Consider the following 21,008-nt stretch of genomic DNA (forward strand, 5'->3'; position numbering starts at 1 on the left):
TTCAAGCCTTGGCTCCCTTCAACTCCCTTTCCCACCCCAGGACATCTCTGTCTCCTATGCATCTTTCAAGACAGCCTCAGCACCCACTCTGGAGCCTTCCAGCTGCTCCCAACCTGGATCAGCTCCTCTGCCTTCATGCTGCCCCAGCCCCCGGGGCCATCCCACAGCTCAGCCTGCTGACAATCATCTAGGCACTTGTGTCTCTCCCTAAATAGACTGTGTACCCTTTAAGGGACTTTGACTCTTCCCTCTGTGGTTTGAGCTGTCATCCATGCCTGACACATGGCAGTAAGCAAGTGATGAAGAAAGGAAGACAAGCTGGCAGGCGGGCAAGGAGGAGTACACACAGTCCTGGATTTTTATTGAAACAAGGCCTCATGACTACAAATGCATGTGGAAAATTTTCAAATCCTATGATAGAGGCCCCACAAGGGCAATAGTATCAATCAAAGGCAGTGAGTCACCCCCCAGAGAAATCCAATTAAACATTGCAATTCAAGTGATCCTGCTTGGCATGCTACTCTCAATACAGTTTCTATTCTGAGCTCTCTCAGCATTTGGGCCCTTCTGTGCCTTCCATTCTCCACTACCTGCTGAGTTCCTGCCAGTGGGATGTCTCCTCTCCCAAACCTTCCCTCCCTGCCCCCACATCCATTTCTCTCTCCCATGCTGATACCAACAAAAGCATTCATTTGAGCACTGGGCCTAGTACTATCTCACTTAATTCTACAATCTATAGGGCAGGTTAGGTAGAAAACTGGTTAACAGCCCCAAGGGCAATAAAACCATAGGGCTAGCTTTTCTACTGAACAAAAACTAAAATTATGGAAACCCATGAATTTGTAGTTGGCTAGACAGAAGTGGGGGTGGCCCAGAACTTGAAATTGGCATCTGAATTGAAGGCAGTTTTGTGGGAGTGAGCCCGGAAACTTGCAAGATCAGACCCTAACTCCAAGTAGATAGTGTCAGAATTGAATTGAATTATTGGATATCCAGTTGGTGTCATGAATCAGAGCATTGGTGTGGAAAAGCAACATGTATTTAGTGTCAGAAGAAAACCACGTTTGGTGTCAGAAGGAGTGATAAAGTTCATTTGTATATTGGAACACACCAAATGGGGGCCACCCCAGTAACCTGGCCCATGCCACGGATCTAAACCTCAGTCAGCCTGTACTTACAGGAAACACCTGTCGAGAAAACCTAACCTACACCAATCACAATCCTCTAACTCAGCTTTGGCTAGCTTAGTTCATCCGAGAAAATAGGATCTGCTAGTCTTAGAAGGAGATCCCCAACCTCCTAGCCAAGGGGTCCTCAAACTACGGCCCGCAGGCCCCATGCAAATACAAATATTGTATTTGTTCCCATTTTGTTTTTCTTACTTCAAAATAAGATATGTGCAGTGTGCATAGGAATTTGTTCATAGTTTTTTTTTTTAAACTATAGTCCGGCCCTCCAACGATCTGAGGGACAGTGAACTGGCCCCCTGTTTAAAAAGTATGAGGACCCCTGTCCTAGCTGATCATGCCCTGTTTCCATGTTGCCTCTTCTAACACTCTGTAAAACTCACTCTTGCCCGAGACCCCGGAGGAAGAGTGCTCCACTAACTGTGAAACACTGTACTACCCCAATCCATGGATTGTTTTCCCTGGGATAAAGGACATCAAACCTGTTACTACATTGCTTTAGTTTTGTCATCTGATGGCGGTGTTAGAAAACACTACACAAAAGAGTTTCAGAGAAGTTAAGCAATTTGCCCAAGGTCACCCAGCTGGCAACCACCTTGGCCGGGACACCAACTCTTAAATAGGCAAAGCTCTGAACCTGGATCACTGTTTGTGCTGCCTCTGGCTGTGCTGACTACCTCCCACCACTCACCAGAGGTGACAGTCACCTGCCCCTTGCTCATTGTGGCTAAGTAAGTGTTTCCCCATCATTAGTCATTTGCATATGGAAATATCTGCCAGATCTTATGCCCTCTCCACTATTACTTATTCACTATTTTTCTTTACATTGACTCACTTTTCATATAAATTTTTAATATAAAACTTTTTACAGCATCATAAATGGAAAACCAATATTTTTCCTTAGAAGACATAAAAATTAGTTAATGAATGTTTTCCCAAATACTACCTAAAATCATCCCAGGGTGCACCCCAGTTCAGGAAAAACAGGACCAACTGAATCTCATAAGGTCACACAGCCAAGATATCAACCAGGTCCCATCTCCAAGTCTAATCCCCTTTCAACCACAACATGAATCCCTCGACAGTGTTTCTGGTTAACTATGTCAGGGCAGCAAGCAGAGAGGAATGAAAGTTCCTCAAGATGGCCGGTGTAACCAAAAGGAAAACCAAACAGAGTGATGACAGACAACAGATGGTCAGAGGGCTGATTCCTCCAGGCAGATAATGATGCCCTGGGCAAGGCTCCCTGAATTTAATCACCAGAGCTCACAGGGACTGAAGCAGACCTACTCTCAGCTGTTCTAGGAGCAGATGGAGTTCCCCCCAGAACCGCTCAAGGACAGTTATGGTGGCCCTAAGAGGCAGTGTGAGCACTTGCAGACATGGACTAGTAGTAGATAATCACACATTCAAGGTGGAAGGAGGGTGCAGAGTTCCCTTTTCTTTTTTATTTTATTGGTTGATTGATTTGAGAGGGAGGGAGGAGGGAAAGAGAGAGAGAGAGAGAGAGAGAGAGAGAGCTTGTTGTTCCATTTATGCATGTATTCATTGATTGATTCTTGTATGTGCCCTGATTAGGGATCGAACCCACAACCAGAGTTCCCTTTCCATGATTTGGAACAACTCACCAAACTTCATTTGGAGAAACCTCATGCCAAAACAAAACGTCAGTTTATTCAGGCATTTTCTAAAGTGTTGCTTTCAAAGTGAAATCAAGATCTCATTCTGTAAATGAACAATTTCTGTCTTGGCTCAAACTCTAGCTTCAAAACTCTTTCATAGGTTGCAGACACCCAAGCATTCTCACAGCTAATATGTAGGGGGAACTTATAAAGGGCTAAGCTCTATACTAAGTTATTTTCCTGTGTTATTTCATTTAATCTTCACTCCAACTCTATAAAGTGTAAACTGTTAGCACAGCAGTTGTACAGATGAGGGGCCTGAGACTTAGAGTTTACACAGTCATCAGTTATAGGGCTGGGAGTACATTTATGCACATCCTGCTCTAGAAACCGCCTTTATTATTACACTCTAATCCCAAAACCCCTCAGTGAAGAAGCTCAGAAATTCCGTGTCTCCCAACTCTTGGCTTCCTCACTTGATTGCTTTAAAAAGTAAAGATTAAAAAGGAGACTGTTGTTTTTTAGAGGTTGAAATGGAGTGAATTGAAAGCAATCATTGCTGAATAAATTCCAATTCTGTTTATAAGCTGTCTGAAAGCTTATCATAATTTTATTGGTAAATATACCATCAGGTTCAACTAAAGGCTTTTGCAATGGATTTCGAGGATGGCTGTGATCATGAAGACAACAGATGGCATCGGAATTCTTTTTTTTTTCTTTTTTTTAATATATTTTATTGATTTTTTACAGAGAGGAAGAGAGAGGGATAGAGAGCTAGAAACATCAATGAGAGAGAAACATCGATCAGCTGCCTCCTGCAACTCCCCACTGGGTATGTGCCCGCAACCAAGGTACATGCCCTTGACCGGAATCGAACCTGGGACCCTTGAGTCCGCAGGCTGACGCTCTATCCACTGAGCCAAACCGGCTAGGGTGGCATCGAAATTCTTATACACCACAGGAGACCACAGACGTACATTTCATTCTGATTCTGATCACAATCCTAAGCTAATGGAGGGAGAGGCACCTATTGCTGTGCAAGGAGTCAGGCCAACATAGGGCAGATTTTATACTTTTAGTCTGAAGCCAATTTTCATCAAGAAAAAAAATGTTAAGAAAATAAGGTGAGTCATTTGTAAGCAGCTGATGGACACCAGGATTCTTCTACTTCACCCAGAGAAGAGGTTAGGGGATGTCTATGCAGTGGGGGTTGGGGGGATCACCCCAACTGTTTCAAAAACTCCCAATGGCGAGGCCACACCCTAGAACAATTAAATAAGACTCAGGGAGTAAGGCCCAGGCATCAGTGTTTTCTTCTGAAGGTGACTTCAGTGTGATTGCTTGACTCCAGGAGAGTCAGAATTAAGAACCAGTGGTCTTGGGGAAACTGGCAGCCTAGTGAAAAGTGGACGTTTCACTGCCTCCAGTTTCTGGCTGCTGTCAGCCAGGGCTCTCTCTATCAAGGTGGCAGAACCATGAGTTATAGGGGCAAGGAATTAGACCTCCCACAATCGTGGGAGGAGCAGAGGAGGCATCAACAAGATGCCCTGACAAGTCAGGCCTCGCAGCTACAGAGGTGAGGCTACAGAGGGGGAGGAGGTGGACGGGTCTACGGGAGGCTGTGCCTAGTCTGCCAACCGTCTCTAGAAGATATGGGGTGGCTGTTGGTCATCAGACCTGGTGGTCAGGAAGACAAGCCGGATGGGAGCTGGAAGAGAGTGGGGACAAGCTGGAACCTCTGAGGCCCTCTCGGTCTGGTTACCTCCAATCTAACCAGGGGCCCTTAAAGAGCAAACACTGCTGCTTCCCTTCTGCCTCCCAGATCGCCCACCTTTAACCTGGACCAGGCAGGGATAGGTATTCTGGGAAAGAGAGTTCTCAGCCTAGCTAAGTTTTTGATAAAACATCCCAGCACAAACTAAAAGGAAGAGAAATCTACTCAAGCTCACTTAATGAAAAGATAGTTTAGTAAAGGTGTAAGAACACGGAAGTAAATGTTATTACCTTAACAGCTGGTACCCAAATTTATCTTGGGGAAGAAATGGTTTTTGCTTGGAATCATACTTAGACAAACACCTGGGGGATGTTCCTGCGAGCTCAAGAATGTTTTGGTGTCATGGCTTCCTAGAAGTGGGCGAAACTGCTCTGCATGAGACAGGGAGCAGAATCTGTCTTACTTGGAATGAAGTAACATAACTGACTGACATAAAGAAGAAGAGCAGGAAAGATGGCGAGACCGGGCCTTGTGTGTGGAAAAAGGCAAAGAAAAAAGGAACTGTCTTGGTACAGTGTTGTAAGAAGGACCTCGTTAGCCATGAATGTCAAATGTGGACTTTAAAATGGTTTGCTGTGAAGAGCTCAATGCGATCCCTTTCTGTGCTCCTTAGATCTATGACTCCTCAAATGACCTGTGGGACTGGCATTGGGCTTTGTTTTGTTCTGTTGTTATGGAAACTGGTGAAGCATATGAGTTTCATACCCACATGGAGTGGGGTACAGAATCCAGGAAGCCAAGCGTAGGAGCGGAGAAGACCTGAGAATGAACCTAGTGGAAATTCACAGACATCTCCGTGGTGGATTTTGGATTTCCCCACCCTGTGCCTTCCCTAGGGTGGGAGGCATCTCTCCAAGGGTCTGGAGAAGATCTTATACTCAGATGCAGTTGTACTATTTCTTCCCTCCAAAGACAGCTTTCTCTGCTCATGGTTTGCAAACCTCCCATCACCTAACTGGCCCAGTCTCTCTATAACCCAGAAGACAGACTCTGATTGGCCCAGACTGAACCAATCTAGACCAATCAGCTCTGGCCTGGAGGAAGAGCATGAGAGAGGTAGGAACCCCTACCTCTAAGGAGGGGCAGTGGGTAGGGAAGTAATGATTGGCACTGGATGGACGTACCAGAGCCAGGCCCTGGGGTCAGCTGCTGAAGCTAGAATCCCAGATCTACTAGTTCTTAGCTGAGTAATCTTGGGTAAGACTCTCAACATCTGTAAAACCCAATTTCCTCATCTGTCAAATGTGGCTCACAATAGTATCTGCCTCATCAGGTTGCTATGAAGTTGAAATCAGGAGATTCGTATAAAAAATGAGCATTGGCCTAGTCAGTGTGGCTCAGTGGTTGAGCCTCGACCAATGAGCCAGGAGGTCCTGGTTTGGTTCCCCGTCGGGGCACATACCCAGGTTGCAGGCCCAATCCCCAGTGTGGAGTGTGCAGGAGGCAGCTAATCAATGATTCTCTTTCATCACTGATGTTTCTATCACTCGCTCCCTCTCCCTTCCTCTCTCTGAAATCAATAAAAACCTTTTTAAATTAAGCATTGTACCTGGCACATGCAAGTGTTCAAGAAATGTTAGATACTAATGATGATAACCTTAAGAATTGATCATAGTATCTTAGCACCTGCTCTCTTACCTCACCACCCATCTAAAGCTTCCATCAATCACACAGGAGTCATCCAGCTTTTGTCTCCTCACCTGGACTCCAATGGGGCAGAGCACTCATCTGTACTGTTCATTGCTACATTCCCTGGAGCTGGCACATCTATGGTAATTCTACCATAGATGCTTGTTGAATGAATGAAGGAATAAATAAATGCTTGAATATTCACAGGTATGAAAATTCATTACATCCCAAGATTTCAACTTTTCATAGCTCTAAGTATTTGGGAAGGCCTCTCTCATGCTGAGATAGGGATCTGATTCACTATGGTATCTGTGTATTGGTTCTAGTTCCACATAAAAAGAACAAACTCCTTCTTCCACTTGGCAATCCTTTAGATGTTTTAAGAGAGCTCTCAGGTGCCCTTTGAGCCTTTTCCTCCCCAGTCTTACATCCTTGTCATGGAAGAGATCTTTACTCCACCCTCCAATCTCCTCCCTTCTCTTGTGCCCCCTCTTCAAAAATAAATAACCTACTACCAAATATCAAGAGCCTGGGCACAATGTCTGCTCTTACCAATGCATTTGTTAATTTCCAAACTCAATTTCTTCCTGAAGGAAATTAGCATTTAATGAACACTTACATTATGTCAGGAACTGGGAAGGTGCTTAATATACATGAACACTTTTATTCCTCATAATCACCCATTGAGATATTGGATGCATTTCCCATTTGACAGATGAGGCAACTGAGGCTCAGAGAGGTGAAGGTATTTGTCTGAGATTGCACAGTCTGCCTGTACTAGTAAATGGCAGAGCTAGAATTCAGATGTAAGTGTAATCTAATCTGGAGCACATGCAGGTTTCTCTTTTTATCAGAAAGCAACCCTGTCAAAGACCAGCACATCTAGTAATGAAAAAACAGGTGGCCCTTCCTTTGCGGAACTCAACCAGAGTGTCTTAGATTGACCTTATCAGATTCAAAACCCCTGAGGATTTTTGAGAACTGAAGACAGAGGACCAAGAGTGGGCCAGAATTCCAGGAAAAAAGATCTATGTAACCGATCACTCAATGAGGAGCAGCCAACTAAATAAAGTGAAAGATGTAAATCAGGATATTGTCTTAATGAGTGACGGGGGCCAGCATGCTGACGTAGACCCAAAATACCATGGCATCTCTGCTAAATTATTCATATCTTTCCCCTCCTCCCATGTCTCTTTGAACATCCTGTCCCAGAAATATTAAGAGAGAGCTGGTTCTTATCTGAAAAGAAATGTGGAAATGAGGCCCAGCCAGGCATTATCTGATTCTGGCCTAAGCACAGAACAGAAAGCTGAGCCCTCAGTTGAGACCATCAAGTGATATGGACAAGCACTTCTCAAGCTCTGCTGCCAGTCAAATCAGCATTGTCCAGAAATAAGCAGTCAAGCCACTGTACACGCATTATTGAGATTCTCCCTCCCTTCCCTTCCCTTCCCTTCCCTTCCCTTCCCTTCCCTTCCCTTCCCTTCCCTTCCCTTCCCTTCCCTTCCCTTCCCTTCCCTTCCCTTCCCTTCCCTTCCCTTCTCTCTTCTTTCTTCCTCCCCCCACCTCTACTTTTTCTTTGGGAGATTTCAAAGAATGATGACAACTCACTGTAAGATGAAGCCATGTGTGTTCTCTACAGTGTGCTGCTCAGCCTTGCAGTGGCCATCTCTGTGACTGTGGTCAGTTGAACAACGCCTCTCAAAGTTATCTGTGTCCTAGTCCCTGGAACCTGTGAATATGTTACTATATTCATGCAAAAGCGACTTTGCAGTTGCGATTAAATGAAGGAACTTGCGGTGGCAGATTATTCTGGATGGGTGCACAACACTATGAATGTTCTTAATACCAATGAGCTATACACTTAAAACTGGTTCCGATGCTACATTTTATGTTGGATGTGTTTTACCACAACAAAAACACTGGAAAAAATACAGGAGTGGGCAAAAGTAGGTTTACAGTTATAAGTACAAGAAACACAGTTTATTCTTGTGTTATTCTTTATTAATTTTTGTATTATTTTCTGTATGAACAACTGCAAACCTACTTTTGCCCAACCTGTATATGTGTATTTGTGTATGTGTGCATGTTTAAAGCATGTGCATAAAGTACATATATACAGTTTATGGAACAATAAGCAGTTATGTTCCCATCATCCTGCTTAAGTAATAACCTGTATATGCCCATTAGAAACCCTGGTATGCCCTATTCCCTTGTATTTTTCTCATTCCCCCGGAGGGTAAGACCTACTCTGAATTTGTGCTAATGCTTTTTATTTGTAAAGTTAACCATCCCTATATGAATGCCTGCACAATTTGTTAGTTTTACATATTTTGACCTTTACCCAGTCAAGTTGACACAATATTAGCCATCACATAGAGCTAATATGATGGTTTCCCTCTCAGCTCACCATAATCCAGGAGTCTCAGAGGAGATCCTTGGAGCCAAGAGAATGTAAACATTTATGGTAAGACAGAGCTCCCAGAAAGAATAATTTCCTTTCCTGGAGTTTGTTCTGACTTCAAAAGGCAACTCGTAACAGCAGAAGCTTGTCCAGTGGGGGACGTGTCTTTCTCCATTTGATCAGCCCAGACCCCCACCTCATCCCTACCTCCCAGTATGTGTAGAAATTAAAGAGGGTTCATACGGAGGGCAACTGACCGATGTTTCTCTCTCACATCAATGCTTCTCTCCCCCTCCGCCCCCCCCCCCACCTTTCTCTCTAAAATCAATTAAAAAAACATATCCTCCTTGCTCAGTGGTTGAACTTCGACCCATAAACCAGGAGGTCACAGTTTGATTCCCAGTCAGAGCACGTGCCAAGAATGTGGGCTCGATCCTCAGGGTGGGGCATGCAGGAGGCAACCAATCAATGGTTCTCTCATCATCAATGTTTCTATCTCCCTCTCTTTTTCCCTTCCTTTCTCTGAAATCAATAAAAAGGTATTTTAAAAAATATACTCTTGGGTGAGGATTGGGGAAAAAAAAGAAATTCAGGAGGGTCCTTCCATTCAGAGGTCTAACCTGGAACATTATCCATCCTCTCTCTTCTCTCTAGTCTCTCCATCCCTTCCCTCTTTCCCAAAGGCCTCCTCCCTCCCTTTCCTCCCCAACTCCTCAAATATTTTTGTATATTTTGTTCAAGACAAATTTCCTTTTAGATTTTCTACAATTAAAGGCATCTCTTCCCGCTCCCCTCCCCCGCCCTGTTAAGTACAGTGGTTCTGGCAACAATGACCTGTTCTTAGGAGATGCTATTTAAAACCCAGAGTACAACTGGTGTGACGCAGACCTCCTGAATGTGGCTGAGATGTGTCAAGTCCCATAAACGCACATGCTTCATTTTGCCCCTAGCTTGAAGCTTTTCCTAACAGACTTCAGAATTATCAGATCATTAAAGGGAAAAGAAAATAGCAGGCGTATATAATTTTTTAAATAATAATAAAGTCAAGGCTGCAGGGTAGAACTGGACTTGATGGTTGAGAGCCACTCCCCAGCTTCTCAGCAGAAGAGTGGTTCCTCTGGAGATGACTAAGCCGCCCTGGTCCCCTACTCTCCCTCAAAGCACAGCTTTAACAGTTAAAAGAGGGAAGGGAATTTTGATTTGCTTACTTCCTAGAATCAGCTACCCATTTTCTTGTGCCCTCTCTTTTCATCCCTAGTTATGACGCTGCCAGAGAAACATTATTGTTCCATTATATGGAGGGGTAAAACTGAGATTGGAACAGGGCAAAAGATTTGCTCCAGGCCACAGAGTTGGTAAGAAGTAAAACTGATATTCAAAACCAGTTGAGAGACCCTGTAGCATGACTGTTGAGGTCATGGACTCTGGATCCAGAATACCTGGGTTATAGCACTGTCTGCCATTTAATGGAACTTGTGCAGCCCTGAGCAAATTACTTGACTTCCCTGTGCCCCGGGTTCCTCATCTATAAAATGAGGGTGGGTAGTCTGCCTAGAGGGTTGTACCGAGTACTAAATGATTCAATTCGTGGGAGACACTTAGGACGCTGATCAGCATAGCAAGTATTTGAAAAGCTGCTATTTACAACTCAGGCACTTTCTACTATCCCATCCTAGATCTCTGCCAGTTCTAGGGCCTGACAGCTTCACTACGCTTGGTACTTTTTAATGAAATGAATTCACTGGGGTCCCAGCCCAGGCTCTGGAGATATTGGAACTCAGGGCTGTGCTCCTGAAATCTGTCCTTTGCCTGCCTGTCTCCCCGGCCTGCTGCAGTTCTGACTCTCACTGATTAAAAGCCACCCCTGCCCACAGCAAGAGGAGAGGCAGCACACACTCTCCCTTTTATGAAAATCTGGCAAGCGGGTATAAAATGAAGATAACCGCCACCCACCGCCGTTCAGAGGCCGAAGATACCTAATTATCAGAATCCCAGACAAATAGCAGGATCAGGACGTACAGAGGATGCAGAGAGCTGAGGCGGGCAACCGCAGGAGGAGTTATGAAAAGCTAATGGTGTGATTCAGTGCTGGAACTGGGGTGAGAAAATGAGTCTGAGGTTGTTGACAGCCTCCAAAGGGCAGGATGGTGAGAGGCACAGAGATGGGGCAGGAGCGGGAGGGACCAGGAGTGGGCGTGGGGGGCAAGGGGGTGTCAAGGATGGAACAAAGCAGGCGCCAAGCTTTATCTCCTGGACATTTGGTGCCTATTACAGAGATACTGAGGGGTTTATTGACTCATTCAAATGAAGCTCATAAAATTGCCACACTTCAAGAGGGACACTTCTAAATGCCACTTAGCAGCTTGGAAACCAGAGGACAAGCAAAGGGAAGACAACAAGAGAAGAAGCACTGTGTGTGCGTAGTAGGGACATGTACCCACCGCCTCCACGCATAACCCTTCTCTGAACCTGACTTCATGGGCCTTACTCTGGGCAAGCAGGTATGCTGGAGGTGCTTCTGATTCGTCCTCCCATTAGTAAGCACTTTCCGTACATTATGTAATAATGTGTGGGAAGGGCTTAGCACAGGGTTGGGCCTGTAGCAAGGGCTCAATAAATGTTGACTATTGCGGTCCCTAAGAACCCCATAGGAATAGGACACTACAGCAAACTGTAACTTTCCAAGTTGTATCTCATCATTTTAGGCTCCAAACAAGTCATTTATCTCCAGGGAAAGGGTAGGAGAAGCCCAAAGCCAGACTCTGGAGATTCCTCTACACTACACCTAATTCCAGATGCTGGAATATGACAAATCGTGGGACGGTGTGGGATTGTGGGCACCCAAGCAGGAGTTTGCTTTTGCATTCTAGGGGAGCTGGACAAACAGAAAAGGGGAACTTGTGTTGGGAATAAAGATAATAAACTAGGGCAAAGGGTTCTGCCTCTGGGACAGATACCTGGGACTCAAATCCCAGTTCCTCAGACCAGCTGTTTTACCTCTCTAATCTCAGCTTCCTCATCCATAAAGTAGAAGGAATAGAACCCCACCCCCTCAGGGTTCTTGTGATGATGCAATAAACTAAAATAAGTGAGCTAACGCACATAATGCATGTAGCATGTGTGCCCTTGATAAACAGCAGTTCTTAGCACTCTGTCATGTGCCCAAGGTCAAGACCCAGGGCGTGGGAGAGCCAGGATGACCCCTAAGTCCACTTTTCATGAGTTCACCCTAGCTCCCTGGAAATAAGTAAATCCCCTTCTTCTACTTCCCCACAACTCTGGCGAGAGGACACAGAGAACCATGAGGCTGTGAGTCCCAGGGGAAAGGGCAAGGCAAGAAAAGGGAAACCCATGAAGAATAATGTTAAACGCTGGGTGTGTTGGGGCAGCAGCCATTAGATCTGTTCTTAAAGGAGTCGACAAAGCAGGAGACCATGAAAGTGAGAAGACACTCTCAACCATGAAATACGGTCTGACTCACACAGTCTCCACAGGAGCTGACGGATATTAACTTGATTACTTCCGAGCAGGTGTGACAAAGCCAATCTCATCCCTGTTATTACAGCTACAGTCACTGGGACTGCTTTAGCCAAGGGCTGTCACATTCCTGTCACTCAGAGCGTCCTCACTTGAGCCAGTAAATGCTTAGTACGGTCTGAAATTCTATTTCCCCTCTTACTCTAGGCCAGGGGTGGGCAAACTTTTTGACTCGAGGGCCACAATGGGTTCTTAAACTGGACCGGAGGGCCGGAACAAAAGCATGGATGGAGTGTTTGTGTGAACTAATATAAATTCAAAGTAAACATCATTACATAAAAGGGTACGGTCTTTTTTTTTTTTTTAGTTTTATTCATTTCAAACGGGCCGGATCCAGCCCGTGGGCCGTAGTTTGCCCACGGCTGCTCTAGGCCAAGAGTCGGGTGTGTGTGTGTGTGTGTGTGTGTGTGCGCGCATGCCTGTGTGTAAAGGGAAGTTGTTGGGGTAAGAATGGAGTGTGAAAGAAAAATTTATTGCATATTCAACAAATATTAATTGTTTAATAAGTGCCAGGTACTGTTCAAGATGCTGGGAAGACATACATGTGGAAGGTGGATAAGATTCATGCCCTCATGGAGCTTATGCTCTTTAAGGAGTTATCTTGGTAGATATATTCGGAACTCCCTTCCTTCCTTCCTTCCTTCCTTCCTTCCTTCCTTCCTTCCTTCCTTCCTTCCTCCCTCCTCCCTTCCTCCCTCCCTCCCTCCCACTTTTCCTCCCTCCTTTCTTTCTTCCACCCCGCATTCCCTCATTTAATAAATACTCTGGAGTCAGACTGCATCCTAGCTTGGCTACTTATTAGCTAATGCAATCTTAGGCAAATTTTTAACCTCTAATCCCTCTTCTCTAAAATGGAAACAAGAATAGGACCCGTCTACATGATTAGACCTACAGCTAATGTGAGGGCCTAGATCTGAGAAAGCCAGGAAACTGAATTCAAGAATAGCCCATGCACAGCCTGTGAGCCCGGGAGGCCAAGGATGATAGATGAGGCTTTTGCCCAGGTCTGAATAGGCTGTGATCTCTACCCTGGCCATCCTAGAATCCATCGTGCACCTCTGAGATTGATGAGATGAGTGCACCCCCAGGCAAGGCTACATTCTGTACCAGGCTAGACCTGAGGGGTCTGTGGGGGGCTGTCATTATCATCCACTGTTGTCTGCAGGCTGCTAGGAAGACTCCAGGGGCCTGGAAGCGGGCCCCTCCCCTGGAGAATGTCTAAGCCATGCTCTATATCCTGACTACACTGACATCCTCCTGAACCTTTAGATAATTTGATTTATTTAAGTGTCTACTGTTGACATTTATCCCTAAGTGATTAGACTCATAGTCACGATGGGGAAATTCAGCGAGGTCGTAAGTCAAGAGCTTAGTGCAGTGCTGGTCCAGAGCTCGAGCTTACAGGTTACCTATTGCTGTCTCTGTGCACTTGATATGTGCCAGGCATGTGCCAGATGCTAGGAATAATGGATGCACGCACGTGTGCATACACACATGCACATGATGCAGAGGTCAGTGACTGCAAAGAGACAGCCTTTGTTCCTTGCAGCAGCAAAAGCAACCTCTGACCCCTCTTGAGCACCTGCAGGTTTCTGTACCTTAAAGCAAAATTCATGTTCTCTGTCTTCCTTCCTTTTAAAGCACAGAGAGGGTATTGTAAATGCCAGTGATGTGTTTTTTTATGTTAGAAACAATCTATAGATAAGAACAGTAGTTTAATTATAGTTTTAGAAATGCATCTATATATACATATATATACATATATATATATATATATGTTATACTCTTTGAGAACATAAGAAGTAAAAATTGGAAACAGAAAAAAAGAAAACAGATGCAAAAGCAAGACCCAGGTACTAATTTCATCATTATTTATAAGAGGGAGTTAGTACATCCTGACTGTTTATATATTAACTAGAGGCCGGTACACAAAAATTTGTGCACTTGGGGGGGTCCCTCAGCCCGGCCTATGCCCTCTTGCAGTCTGGGACCCCTTGGAGGATGTCCACCTGCTGGCTTAGGCCCACTCCCTGGGGGATCGGGACCAAGCTGGCAGTCAGACATCCCTCTGGCAGCCCAGGAGCCCTTGGGGGATGTCCACTTACCAGCAGGGAGCAGACCTAAGCTGCAGTCGGACATCCTTAGTGCTGCTGAGGAGGCAGGAGAGGCTCCCACCACCACCGCTGTGCTGGCAGCCATCAGCCTGGCTTGTGGCTGAGCAGAGCTCCCTCTGTGGGAGTGCACTGACCACCAGGGGACAGCTCCTGCATTGAGCATCTGCTCCCTGGTGGTCAGTGTGTGTCATAGTGACCAGTCATTCCCAGTTGCTCTGCTGTTAGGGTCAATTTGCATATTACCCTTTTATTATATAGGATAGAGGCCTGGAGGCCTGGTGCATGGGTGGGAGCCAGCTGGTTTGCCCTGAAGGGTGTCCCGGATCAGAGTGGGGGTCCCGCTGGGGTGCCTGGCCAGCCTGGGTGAGGGGCTGATGGCTGTTTGCAGGTTGGTCAAGCCACCCCCCCCCCAATGGGGACCCTCACCCCATGGAGGTTTGGCCAGCCTGGGTGAGGGGCTGATGGCTGTTTTCAGGCTGGCCACACCCCCTTTAGGGGGGGGAGGGTCCCCACTGGGGTGCCTGGCCAGTCTGGGTGAGGGGCTGATGGCTGTTTTCAGGCTGGCCAAGCCCCCCAGCAAGGGAAGCTCCCAGCCTCTCCTTTTTTTCTTTTTTTTTTATTCTGGGATTTATTTACCTTCTATAATTGAAACTTTGTAGCTTTGAGTGGAGCTCAGACCCGGCCAGGGCAGGAGGGAAGCTTGGCTTCCTCCATCGCCAGGGGCAACCCAAGCCTCCTGCTCACTCCAGCTCTGTGGCTGCCGGCCGCCATCTTGGTTGGGTTAATTTGCATATAGTCGCTCTGATTGGCTGGTGGGCATGGCTTAAGGCATAGTGAAGGTATGGTCAATTTGCATGTTTGTCTTTTATTAGTGTGGATAAATGAAATAGTAGTCATAAAATATCCACCAGAATTAATAAAAACCAAAACTATTAGCATAGGTCACTTCTTTGGTATGTGGTATATGATATGTATTATTTATAGACTATAATAATCCCAAACCTTCTTGTTGCCACAGAACTCTCAGTTACTCCTCATTTTTTCACAAAAACTTTGAGATCTGGCTTTCCCCCTTAACCCAACTTCATCCATAAGGAGGAGCAGCACAGAAATTTCAGCATTCCCCAGATCCTATACTTGGATTGTCACTGTCTTTTATGCAGGGTGACTATACCCATTATTTGAATTCAGTAATTGCTGATATCCAGGTGAGCCCCTAATCTGTATTTTTAGTTCAGTGGTTTCCCCTACACGCCAAACTCAGAAATAGAACTTCCTGTCACTCATGTCGACTTGCTAACCCCCAGGCATTGCAAAGTCATCATGTCCAATCTTGGCAACCTCAGTTATTGGAACCACCTGACCTAATAGAACATGTGGTCTGAGTTGATACTTTTCCCACACAGACAATACTCCAAATTCTTTTAGGGAGGAAAAAATCATGGGGAGGGAGGGATTGCTTCCAAATACCCATGTATTGGTTTATCATATTACCAGATGAAAGAGAGGATGTTTCTTATCTATAAAGTGGGAGATGTTCCAGAACAGGGGTGGGCAAACTTTTTGACTCAAGGGCCACAATGGGTTCTTAAACTGGACCGGAGGGCCGGAACAAAAGCATGGATGGAGTGTTTGTGTGAACTAATATAAATTCAAAGTAAACATCATTACATAAAAGGGTATGGTCTTTTGTTTTTTTAGTTTTATTCATTTCAAACAGCCAGATCCGGCCCGCGGACAGTAGTTTGCCCACGGCTGTTCTAGAACCTTCCTCTAAGGCAGCGGTTCTCAACCCTTTGAGGGGTCGAACGACCCTTTCACAGGGGTCGCCTAACACCATCGGAAAACACATATATAATTACATATTGTTTTTGTGATTAATCACTATGCTTTAATTATGTTCAATTTGTAACAATGAAAATACACCCTGCATATCAGATATTTCCGTTACGATTCATAACAGTAGCAAAATTACAGTTATGAAGTAGCAACGAAAATAATTTTATGGTTGGGGGTCACCACAACATGAGGAACTGTATTAAAGGGTCGTGGCATTAGGAAGGTTGAGAACCACTTCTCTAAGGGCTCCCATGAGAAGGAATCGTGCCTGTGCATTTAGCACAGGGTCTGGCCCATACAGAGAGCTACATAAATGGCCACTATTAATATTGTGGTCCATCGCTTCTCGGCCTTTTGGCTAAGATCAAGTGTAGTATCTGTTCTTATCAGTTTAATACTGTGGTCCATTTCATGGGGTGAGAAAGAAGGGCATAAAAGGTAAGTGTAAGAATATGGGTTTTGAAAGCAGGAAGAGCTGGGTCTCAATCCTAACTCCCCCGTTTACTAGCTGGGAAGCCCTGAGCAAGGTAACTTGCCTGAGCCTCACTCTCCTCATCCACAAACTGAGATAAAACCAAAACCAGCCTCATGGCATTGAGAGAAACAGGTGACAGAGTGGGTGAGAGGAGCTTAGCGCAGGCCTGGAATGTGTCATGTTGCTGCTTCTTTGAGTGGAGTCTGTGTTGGGAGCTGACAGGCAGTGCAGGAAATTTTTCTCTTAAACGGTCTGTTTTTGTTTTGCTTTTAAACTCTCACTGTTTCTCTTCAGAGTTCAATTTTTAAAATTATAGTTTTTTCAAAAGACTACCTGTAATTCTTCAGGAATGCTGTGCTCTATAGACAACAGATTTTCAAATTATGTGACTAAGGCTGCTAAGATCCCAGGAGAGAGGTATTATTATTTCCCCCCCAATTTACAAATGAAGAGAGGCTAAATAACCTGCCCAATCTCACCCAGCATTGTTTTAAAAATCTCAGGCCTATCTGAACCCAAAGTGTGTGCTCTTAACAACCCCAGCACAGGGCACCACCTCTGATCCCCAACACACCCCCACCCCTACCTCTCCCCACCCCCATCTGTCTCCTTCCACGTCTCTTCACAATGGTAACATAGAAAGAGCTTAGGCTTTGGAGCCAGACTGTCCTGAATTCAATCCAACTTCAGGGTCTTGTGTAAAACACCAGATTATGATACCTACTTCTCTAGGCAGTAGTGAGAATCAAAAGAGTTGGGTTTTTTTTGTAATGTGCCTAATGCCTTTATTGCAGTGCCTGGCATGCAGTAATAAACAGTAAATGTTAGCTTCTCAGGTATCCTCCCCCTGAACCCCCATCTTTTTCTCGGCTGCTTCCCCAGACACTCACATAAACCTGAGCTCTGACTCCCGTCGGACCAAAACTTCCCGGAGACGCTGGATTTTCGCCATTTCCAGCTCGATCTCCTCTGGCATCATGGTTGTCTCTGCCATGGAGATGATGTCCAGCTGACCTGTGTGGGAGACATGAAACGCAGGGGTCAAGGCCCCAAGTGTACACTGGTTTGCAAGGATTCCCTCATTTCAGGGACCAGACTCGACCCAGTGACCTTCACACACCCAAAGGCACTCGGATCTCAGCTTTCACTGCACGTGTGTGTTTTCCCGAAGGCCCTTTGGGAACTGGAAAAACACATTTTTCAGTGGGAACGCTGTTATGATGGCACATGGAGGCTCAGGTGGGCTCACCAAAACCTGCTCACGATAGTGTCTGTGGCCTTGACAGTCCCTGGCTGTTCCCGGCTCCTGAGTCTCTGCTCCCCCAAAACCATGGCCACTTTGCCAGGTCCCAGCCCCCAAGACCAAGTTCAACTTTAAAAAGAAGAAAGTTTTATAATAATTATTTTATAGTAATATCATTAATTATCACCTTACAGGAATACTATGTAATGTAAGCAAGAGTAATATAAAATAATACAAGTTTGTTGTAGAAAACTCAGATAATACAGACAGGCAAAAAATAACAAGATAAAAAGACATCCACTACCACAATGTCCAGAGTGAACCACTATCATATTTTGATGGACAGTCATCTGGTCTTATATTTACAGTTAGTTATATATATTGCTATATACTATATATATACTATATATATTTTCCCATTTAATCCCTAGTTTACAAATGATGAATCTGAAGCTTAGAGAAGGGAAGTGACTTGACCAACATTGCACAACTAGAACATTGCAGAGACAGAATCCAAACCTAGGTCTGTCTCTCCTTCTGTCTCTTTCTCTCTCTTTCTCTTAACCACATTATACAGCCTCCAGGCGAGGGATAAAAGTATTTGAGGATGCAAAAGCTCATGGTTAATGACCCCGCAGATATAAATGGGTTTTTCACATCACGGTTCAGATAAGCAACCCGATTTCCATGGGACAGATGCTGAAAATGACAAAACATCCCGGAGCAAAGTGTGTGACAAGAGAATTAATCACACCCCATGGGTTGGCATTTTACCTCCGTGCTTGGAGGAGGGCGGAGGTGATGGCACTGCCAGGCTCCAGGCGCTGAGATGAACATTTAGCTTTGACTTTGGGCAAAGAATGAGGATGATGCCTCTATTGAAAAGACTCCATCAGGGATACTTTCCTTCCCCTGGAGAATGGAGTGAAGCCTAGATCTCAAAATCAGATATAAATTAATTCGAATCCTTTCTTATAGTGAGTGCTCTGTGCCAGCCACTATGCTAGGCTTATTCTAAACCATATCTCATTTATCTTCACAATACCTATAAGCCAAATCCAGCCCCTGGCATGATTTTGTAGGTGAAGTCTGTCTGAAACACTGGCCATGCTCATACATTTACATGTTATTTATGGTTGGTTTTGCACTTTAACAGCAGAATGTAGTAGCTGCAACAGAGATCATGTGGCCTACAAAACCTCAAATATCTACTACCTAGCCCTTTACAGAAAAAGCTTGCCAACCCCTGCCCTAGATAGTAGTTGCTATAATTTCCCCCATTTAAAGGGTTTTTAAAAACCACTACAGGTTTATACAGTAACAATAATAACATTTATTGAGCACTTGTCACATGCCAGGCTCTGATTCTCAAAACAGCCGTGGGTGGTAAATAGAGAATCCCCATTTCAGAGGTGAGCAAGTTGTGGCTCAGGAAAAGAGTAAGATTTAACACCAGATCTGTCCTGCTCTAAAGCCCTTTTTGTAATCAGTCATATTCATTTAAGAACTATCTCCCTACTTAAGACATCACCATCTTAACAAGAGAGAGAACTGAATATATTCTGTTGCATTAGGCACATGGAGAGTAGCTGTTCTCAAGTATTAGCAGGCGTGCTGATTATCTGGGGAGCCTGTTAAAAAGGCGGCTTCTCTGTCTCTATCCCCAGGGACTTTCACGCAGGAGGTTTTCAGACCGGATTCTGAGAAACGCTGGTATAGGTCATGAGTAAATGAATCTCACGCATAGTGGGTTGCTTTTCCGTGTGAATTTGTGTGATAGAGCTAGTGTGATGGAAACCTCCTTGACAACATTTCTCAGCTAGAAGGCAGACATCCAATAGCTGCTAACGCATGTGTCCATGAGGAGGACAAATCCTGGAAGGAGACAGGCAGCATTTCAGGCTGGCTAGAGAAGACAGTCTCTATGAGGCCCTGCTACCTGTTTCCAGGCAGAGCCCAGCTGCTGAGCTGGGACTCAGACTCAGGTCTGCGTGATCCCAAAGCATCATGCTGTAGGTCAAAGGGCTGCAGAACAAACTCTGAGTCACTGCACAGAATTCATCACAGCCAGGTACCATCTGCTATGGACTGAATGTTTGTATCCCCCCTCCTCACATTCAGTTGTCGAAATCCTATCCTCCAATGTGATGGTATTAAGAGGTGGGGGCTTTGAAAGGTAATTGGGGTTAGATAAGTTCATGAGGGTGAGGCCCCCGTGATGAAGAGGAGACACAAGAGCTTGCTTCCTCTCTCTGCTCTTCACCAAGCGAGGACACAACAAGAAGGCAGCCATCTACAAACCAGGAAGAGGGTCCTTACCCACCAAACACTGGATCTGCCAGTGCTTTGACCTTGGGCTTCCCAGCCTCCAGAACCATGAGAAATAAAAGTCTGTTACTTAAGCCACCTAAATCTATGGAATTGTGTTACAGCAGCCCGAGCAGACTAATACACTGTCTTTGCCAGCCATGGGCAAACTACAGCCCGCGGGCTGGATCCGGCCCGTTTGAAATGAATAAAACAAACAAAAAAAAAGACCGTACCCTTTTATGTAATGATGTTTCCTTTGAACTTATATTAGTTCACACAAACACTCCATCCATGCTTTTGTTCCAGCCCTCCTGTCCAGTTTAAGAACCCATTGTGGCCCTCGAGTCAAAAAGTTTGCCCACCCCTGGTCTATGCTATCATTTACTCAATATTTCTTTACATTGACTATAAAATAATTCAAATAAGCCTCTTAAAGGGAATTTCACATTTTGTCCATAATAATAAGTCCCTAACACTTGGCAAAATTAGAAAATTTCCATAAAAAATAAATTCAATGGAAATACAGTGACGTTATCAAATTCTTGCTAAATACTGTAGGCTCAAGGCTCAAATTGAAGCCTAATCTTTCTTTCTTAACAAGGTGAATTAGCAAGTATTAGACAGTTAGCAAGTACTAGAGAAGCATTAGAAACAAAACACCAAATTGAGACTTTCTTCGTTGGTAATTACAAAGGTTGATAATTGGAAAAGAGAGTACTTTTCCCACAATGTAATTCAATGGTAGAAGCATCTGCGTACCACTAGGATACCCCTCCGACCCCCGAGAACGCTGCTGCAGAATGGAATCCCATTGCTTTGGGTTGGATGGGTCTTAAAGGTCCTTTAGATCAGCCTCTGCATGTGGGATAGGATG

At 44.9% G+C, this 21,008-nt stretch overlaps 2 protein-coding genes and 1 pseudogene across 2 annotated transcripts in view; 2 read left to right on the forward strand and 1 right to left on the reverse strand.

Annotated features, from left to right (window-relative positions):
- The window catches only part of MARF1 (meiosis regulator and mRNA stability factor 1), a 127,066-nt gene that overhangs the window by 80,330 nt on the left and 25,728 nt on the right, over positions 1-21,008 (forward strand). The window lies entirely within an intron of this gene.
- The window catches only part of BMERB1 (bMERB domain containing 1), a 94,067-nt gene that overhangs the window by 26,283 nt on the left and 46,776 nt on the right, over positions 1-21,008 (reverse strand). Inside the window, exon 2 of the mRNA XM_036308002.1 lies at positions 17,472-17,595. Within this exon, the coding sequence (XP_036163895.1) occupies positions 17,472-17,595 (124 nt within the window). The remainder of the gene's footprint in view (positions 1-17,471; positions 17,596-21,008) is intronic.
- LOC118657253 lies at positions 16,445-16,560 on the forward strand (annotated as a pseudogene).

Source organism: Myotis myotis, unplaced genomic scaffold (genome assembly GCF_014108235.1).
Source record: "Myotis myotis isolate mMyoMyo1 unplaced genomic scaffold, mMyoMyo1.p scaffold_m19_p_5, whole genome shotgun sequence".
Lineage (NCBI taxonomy): Eukaryota > Metazoa > Chordata > Mammalia > Chiroptera > Vespertilionidae > Myotis > Myotis myotis.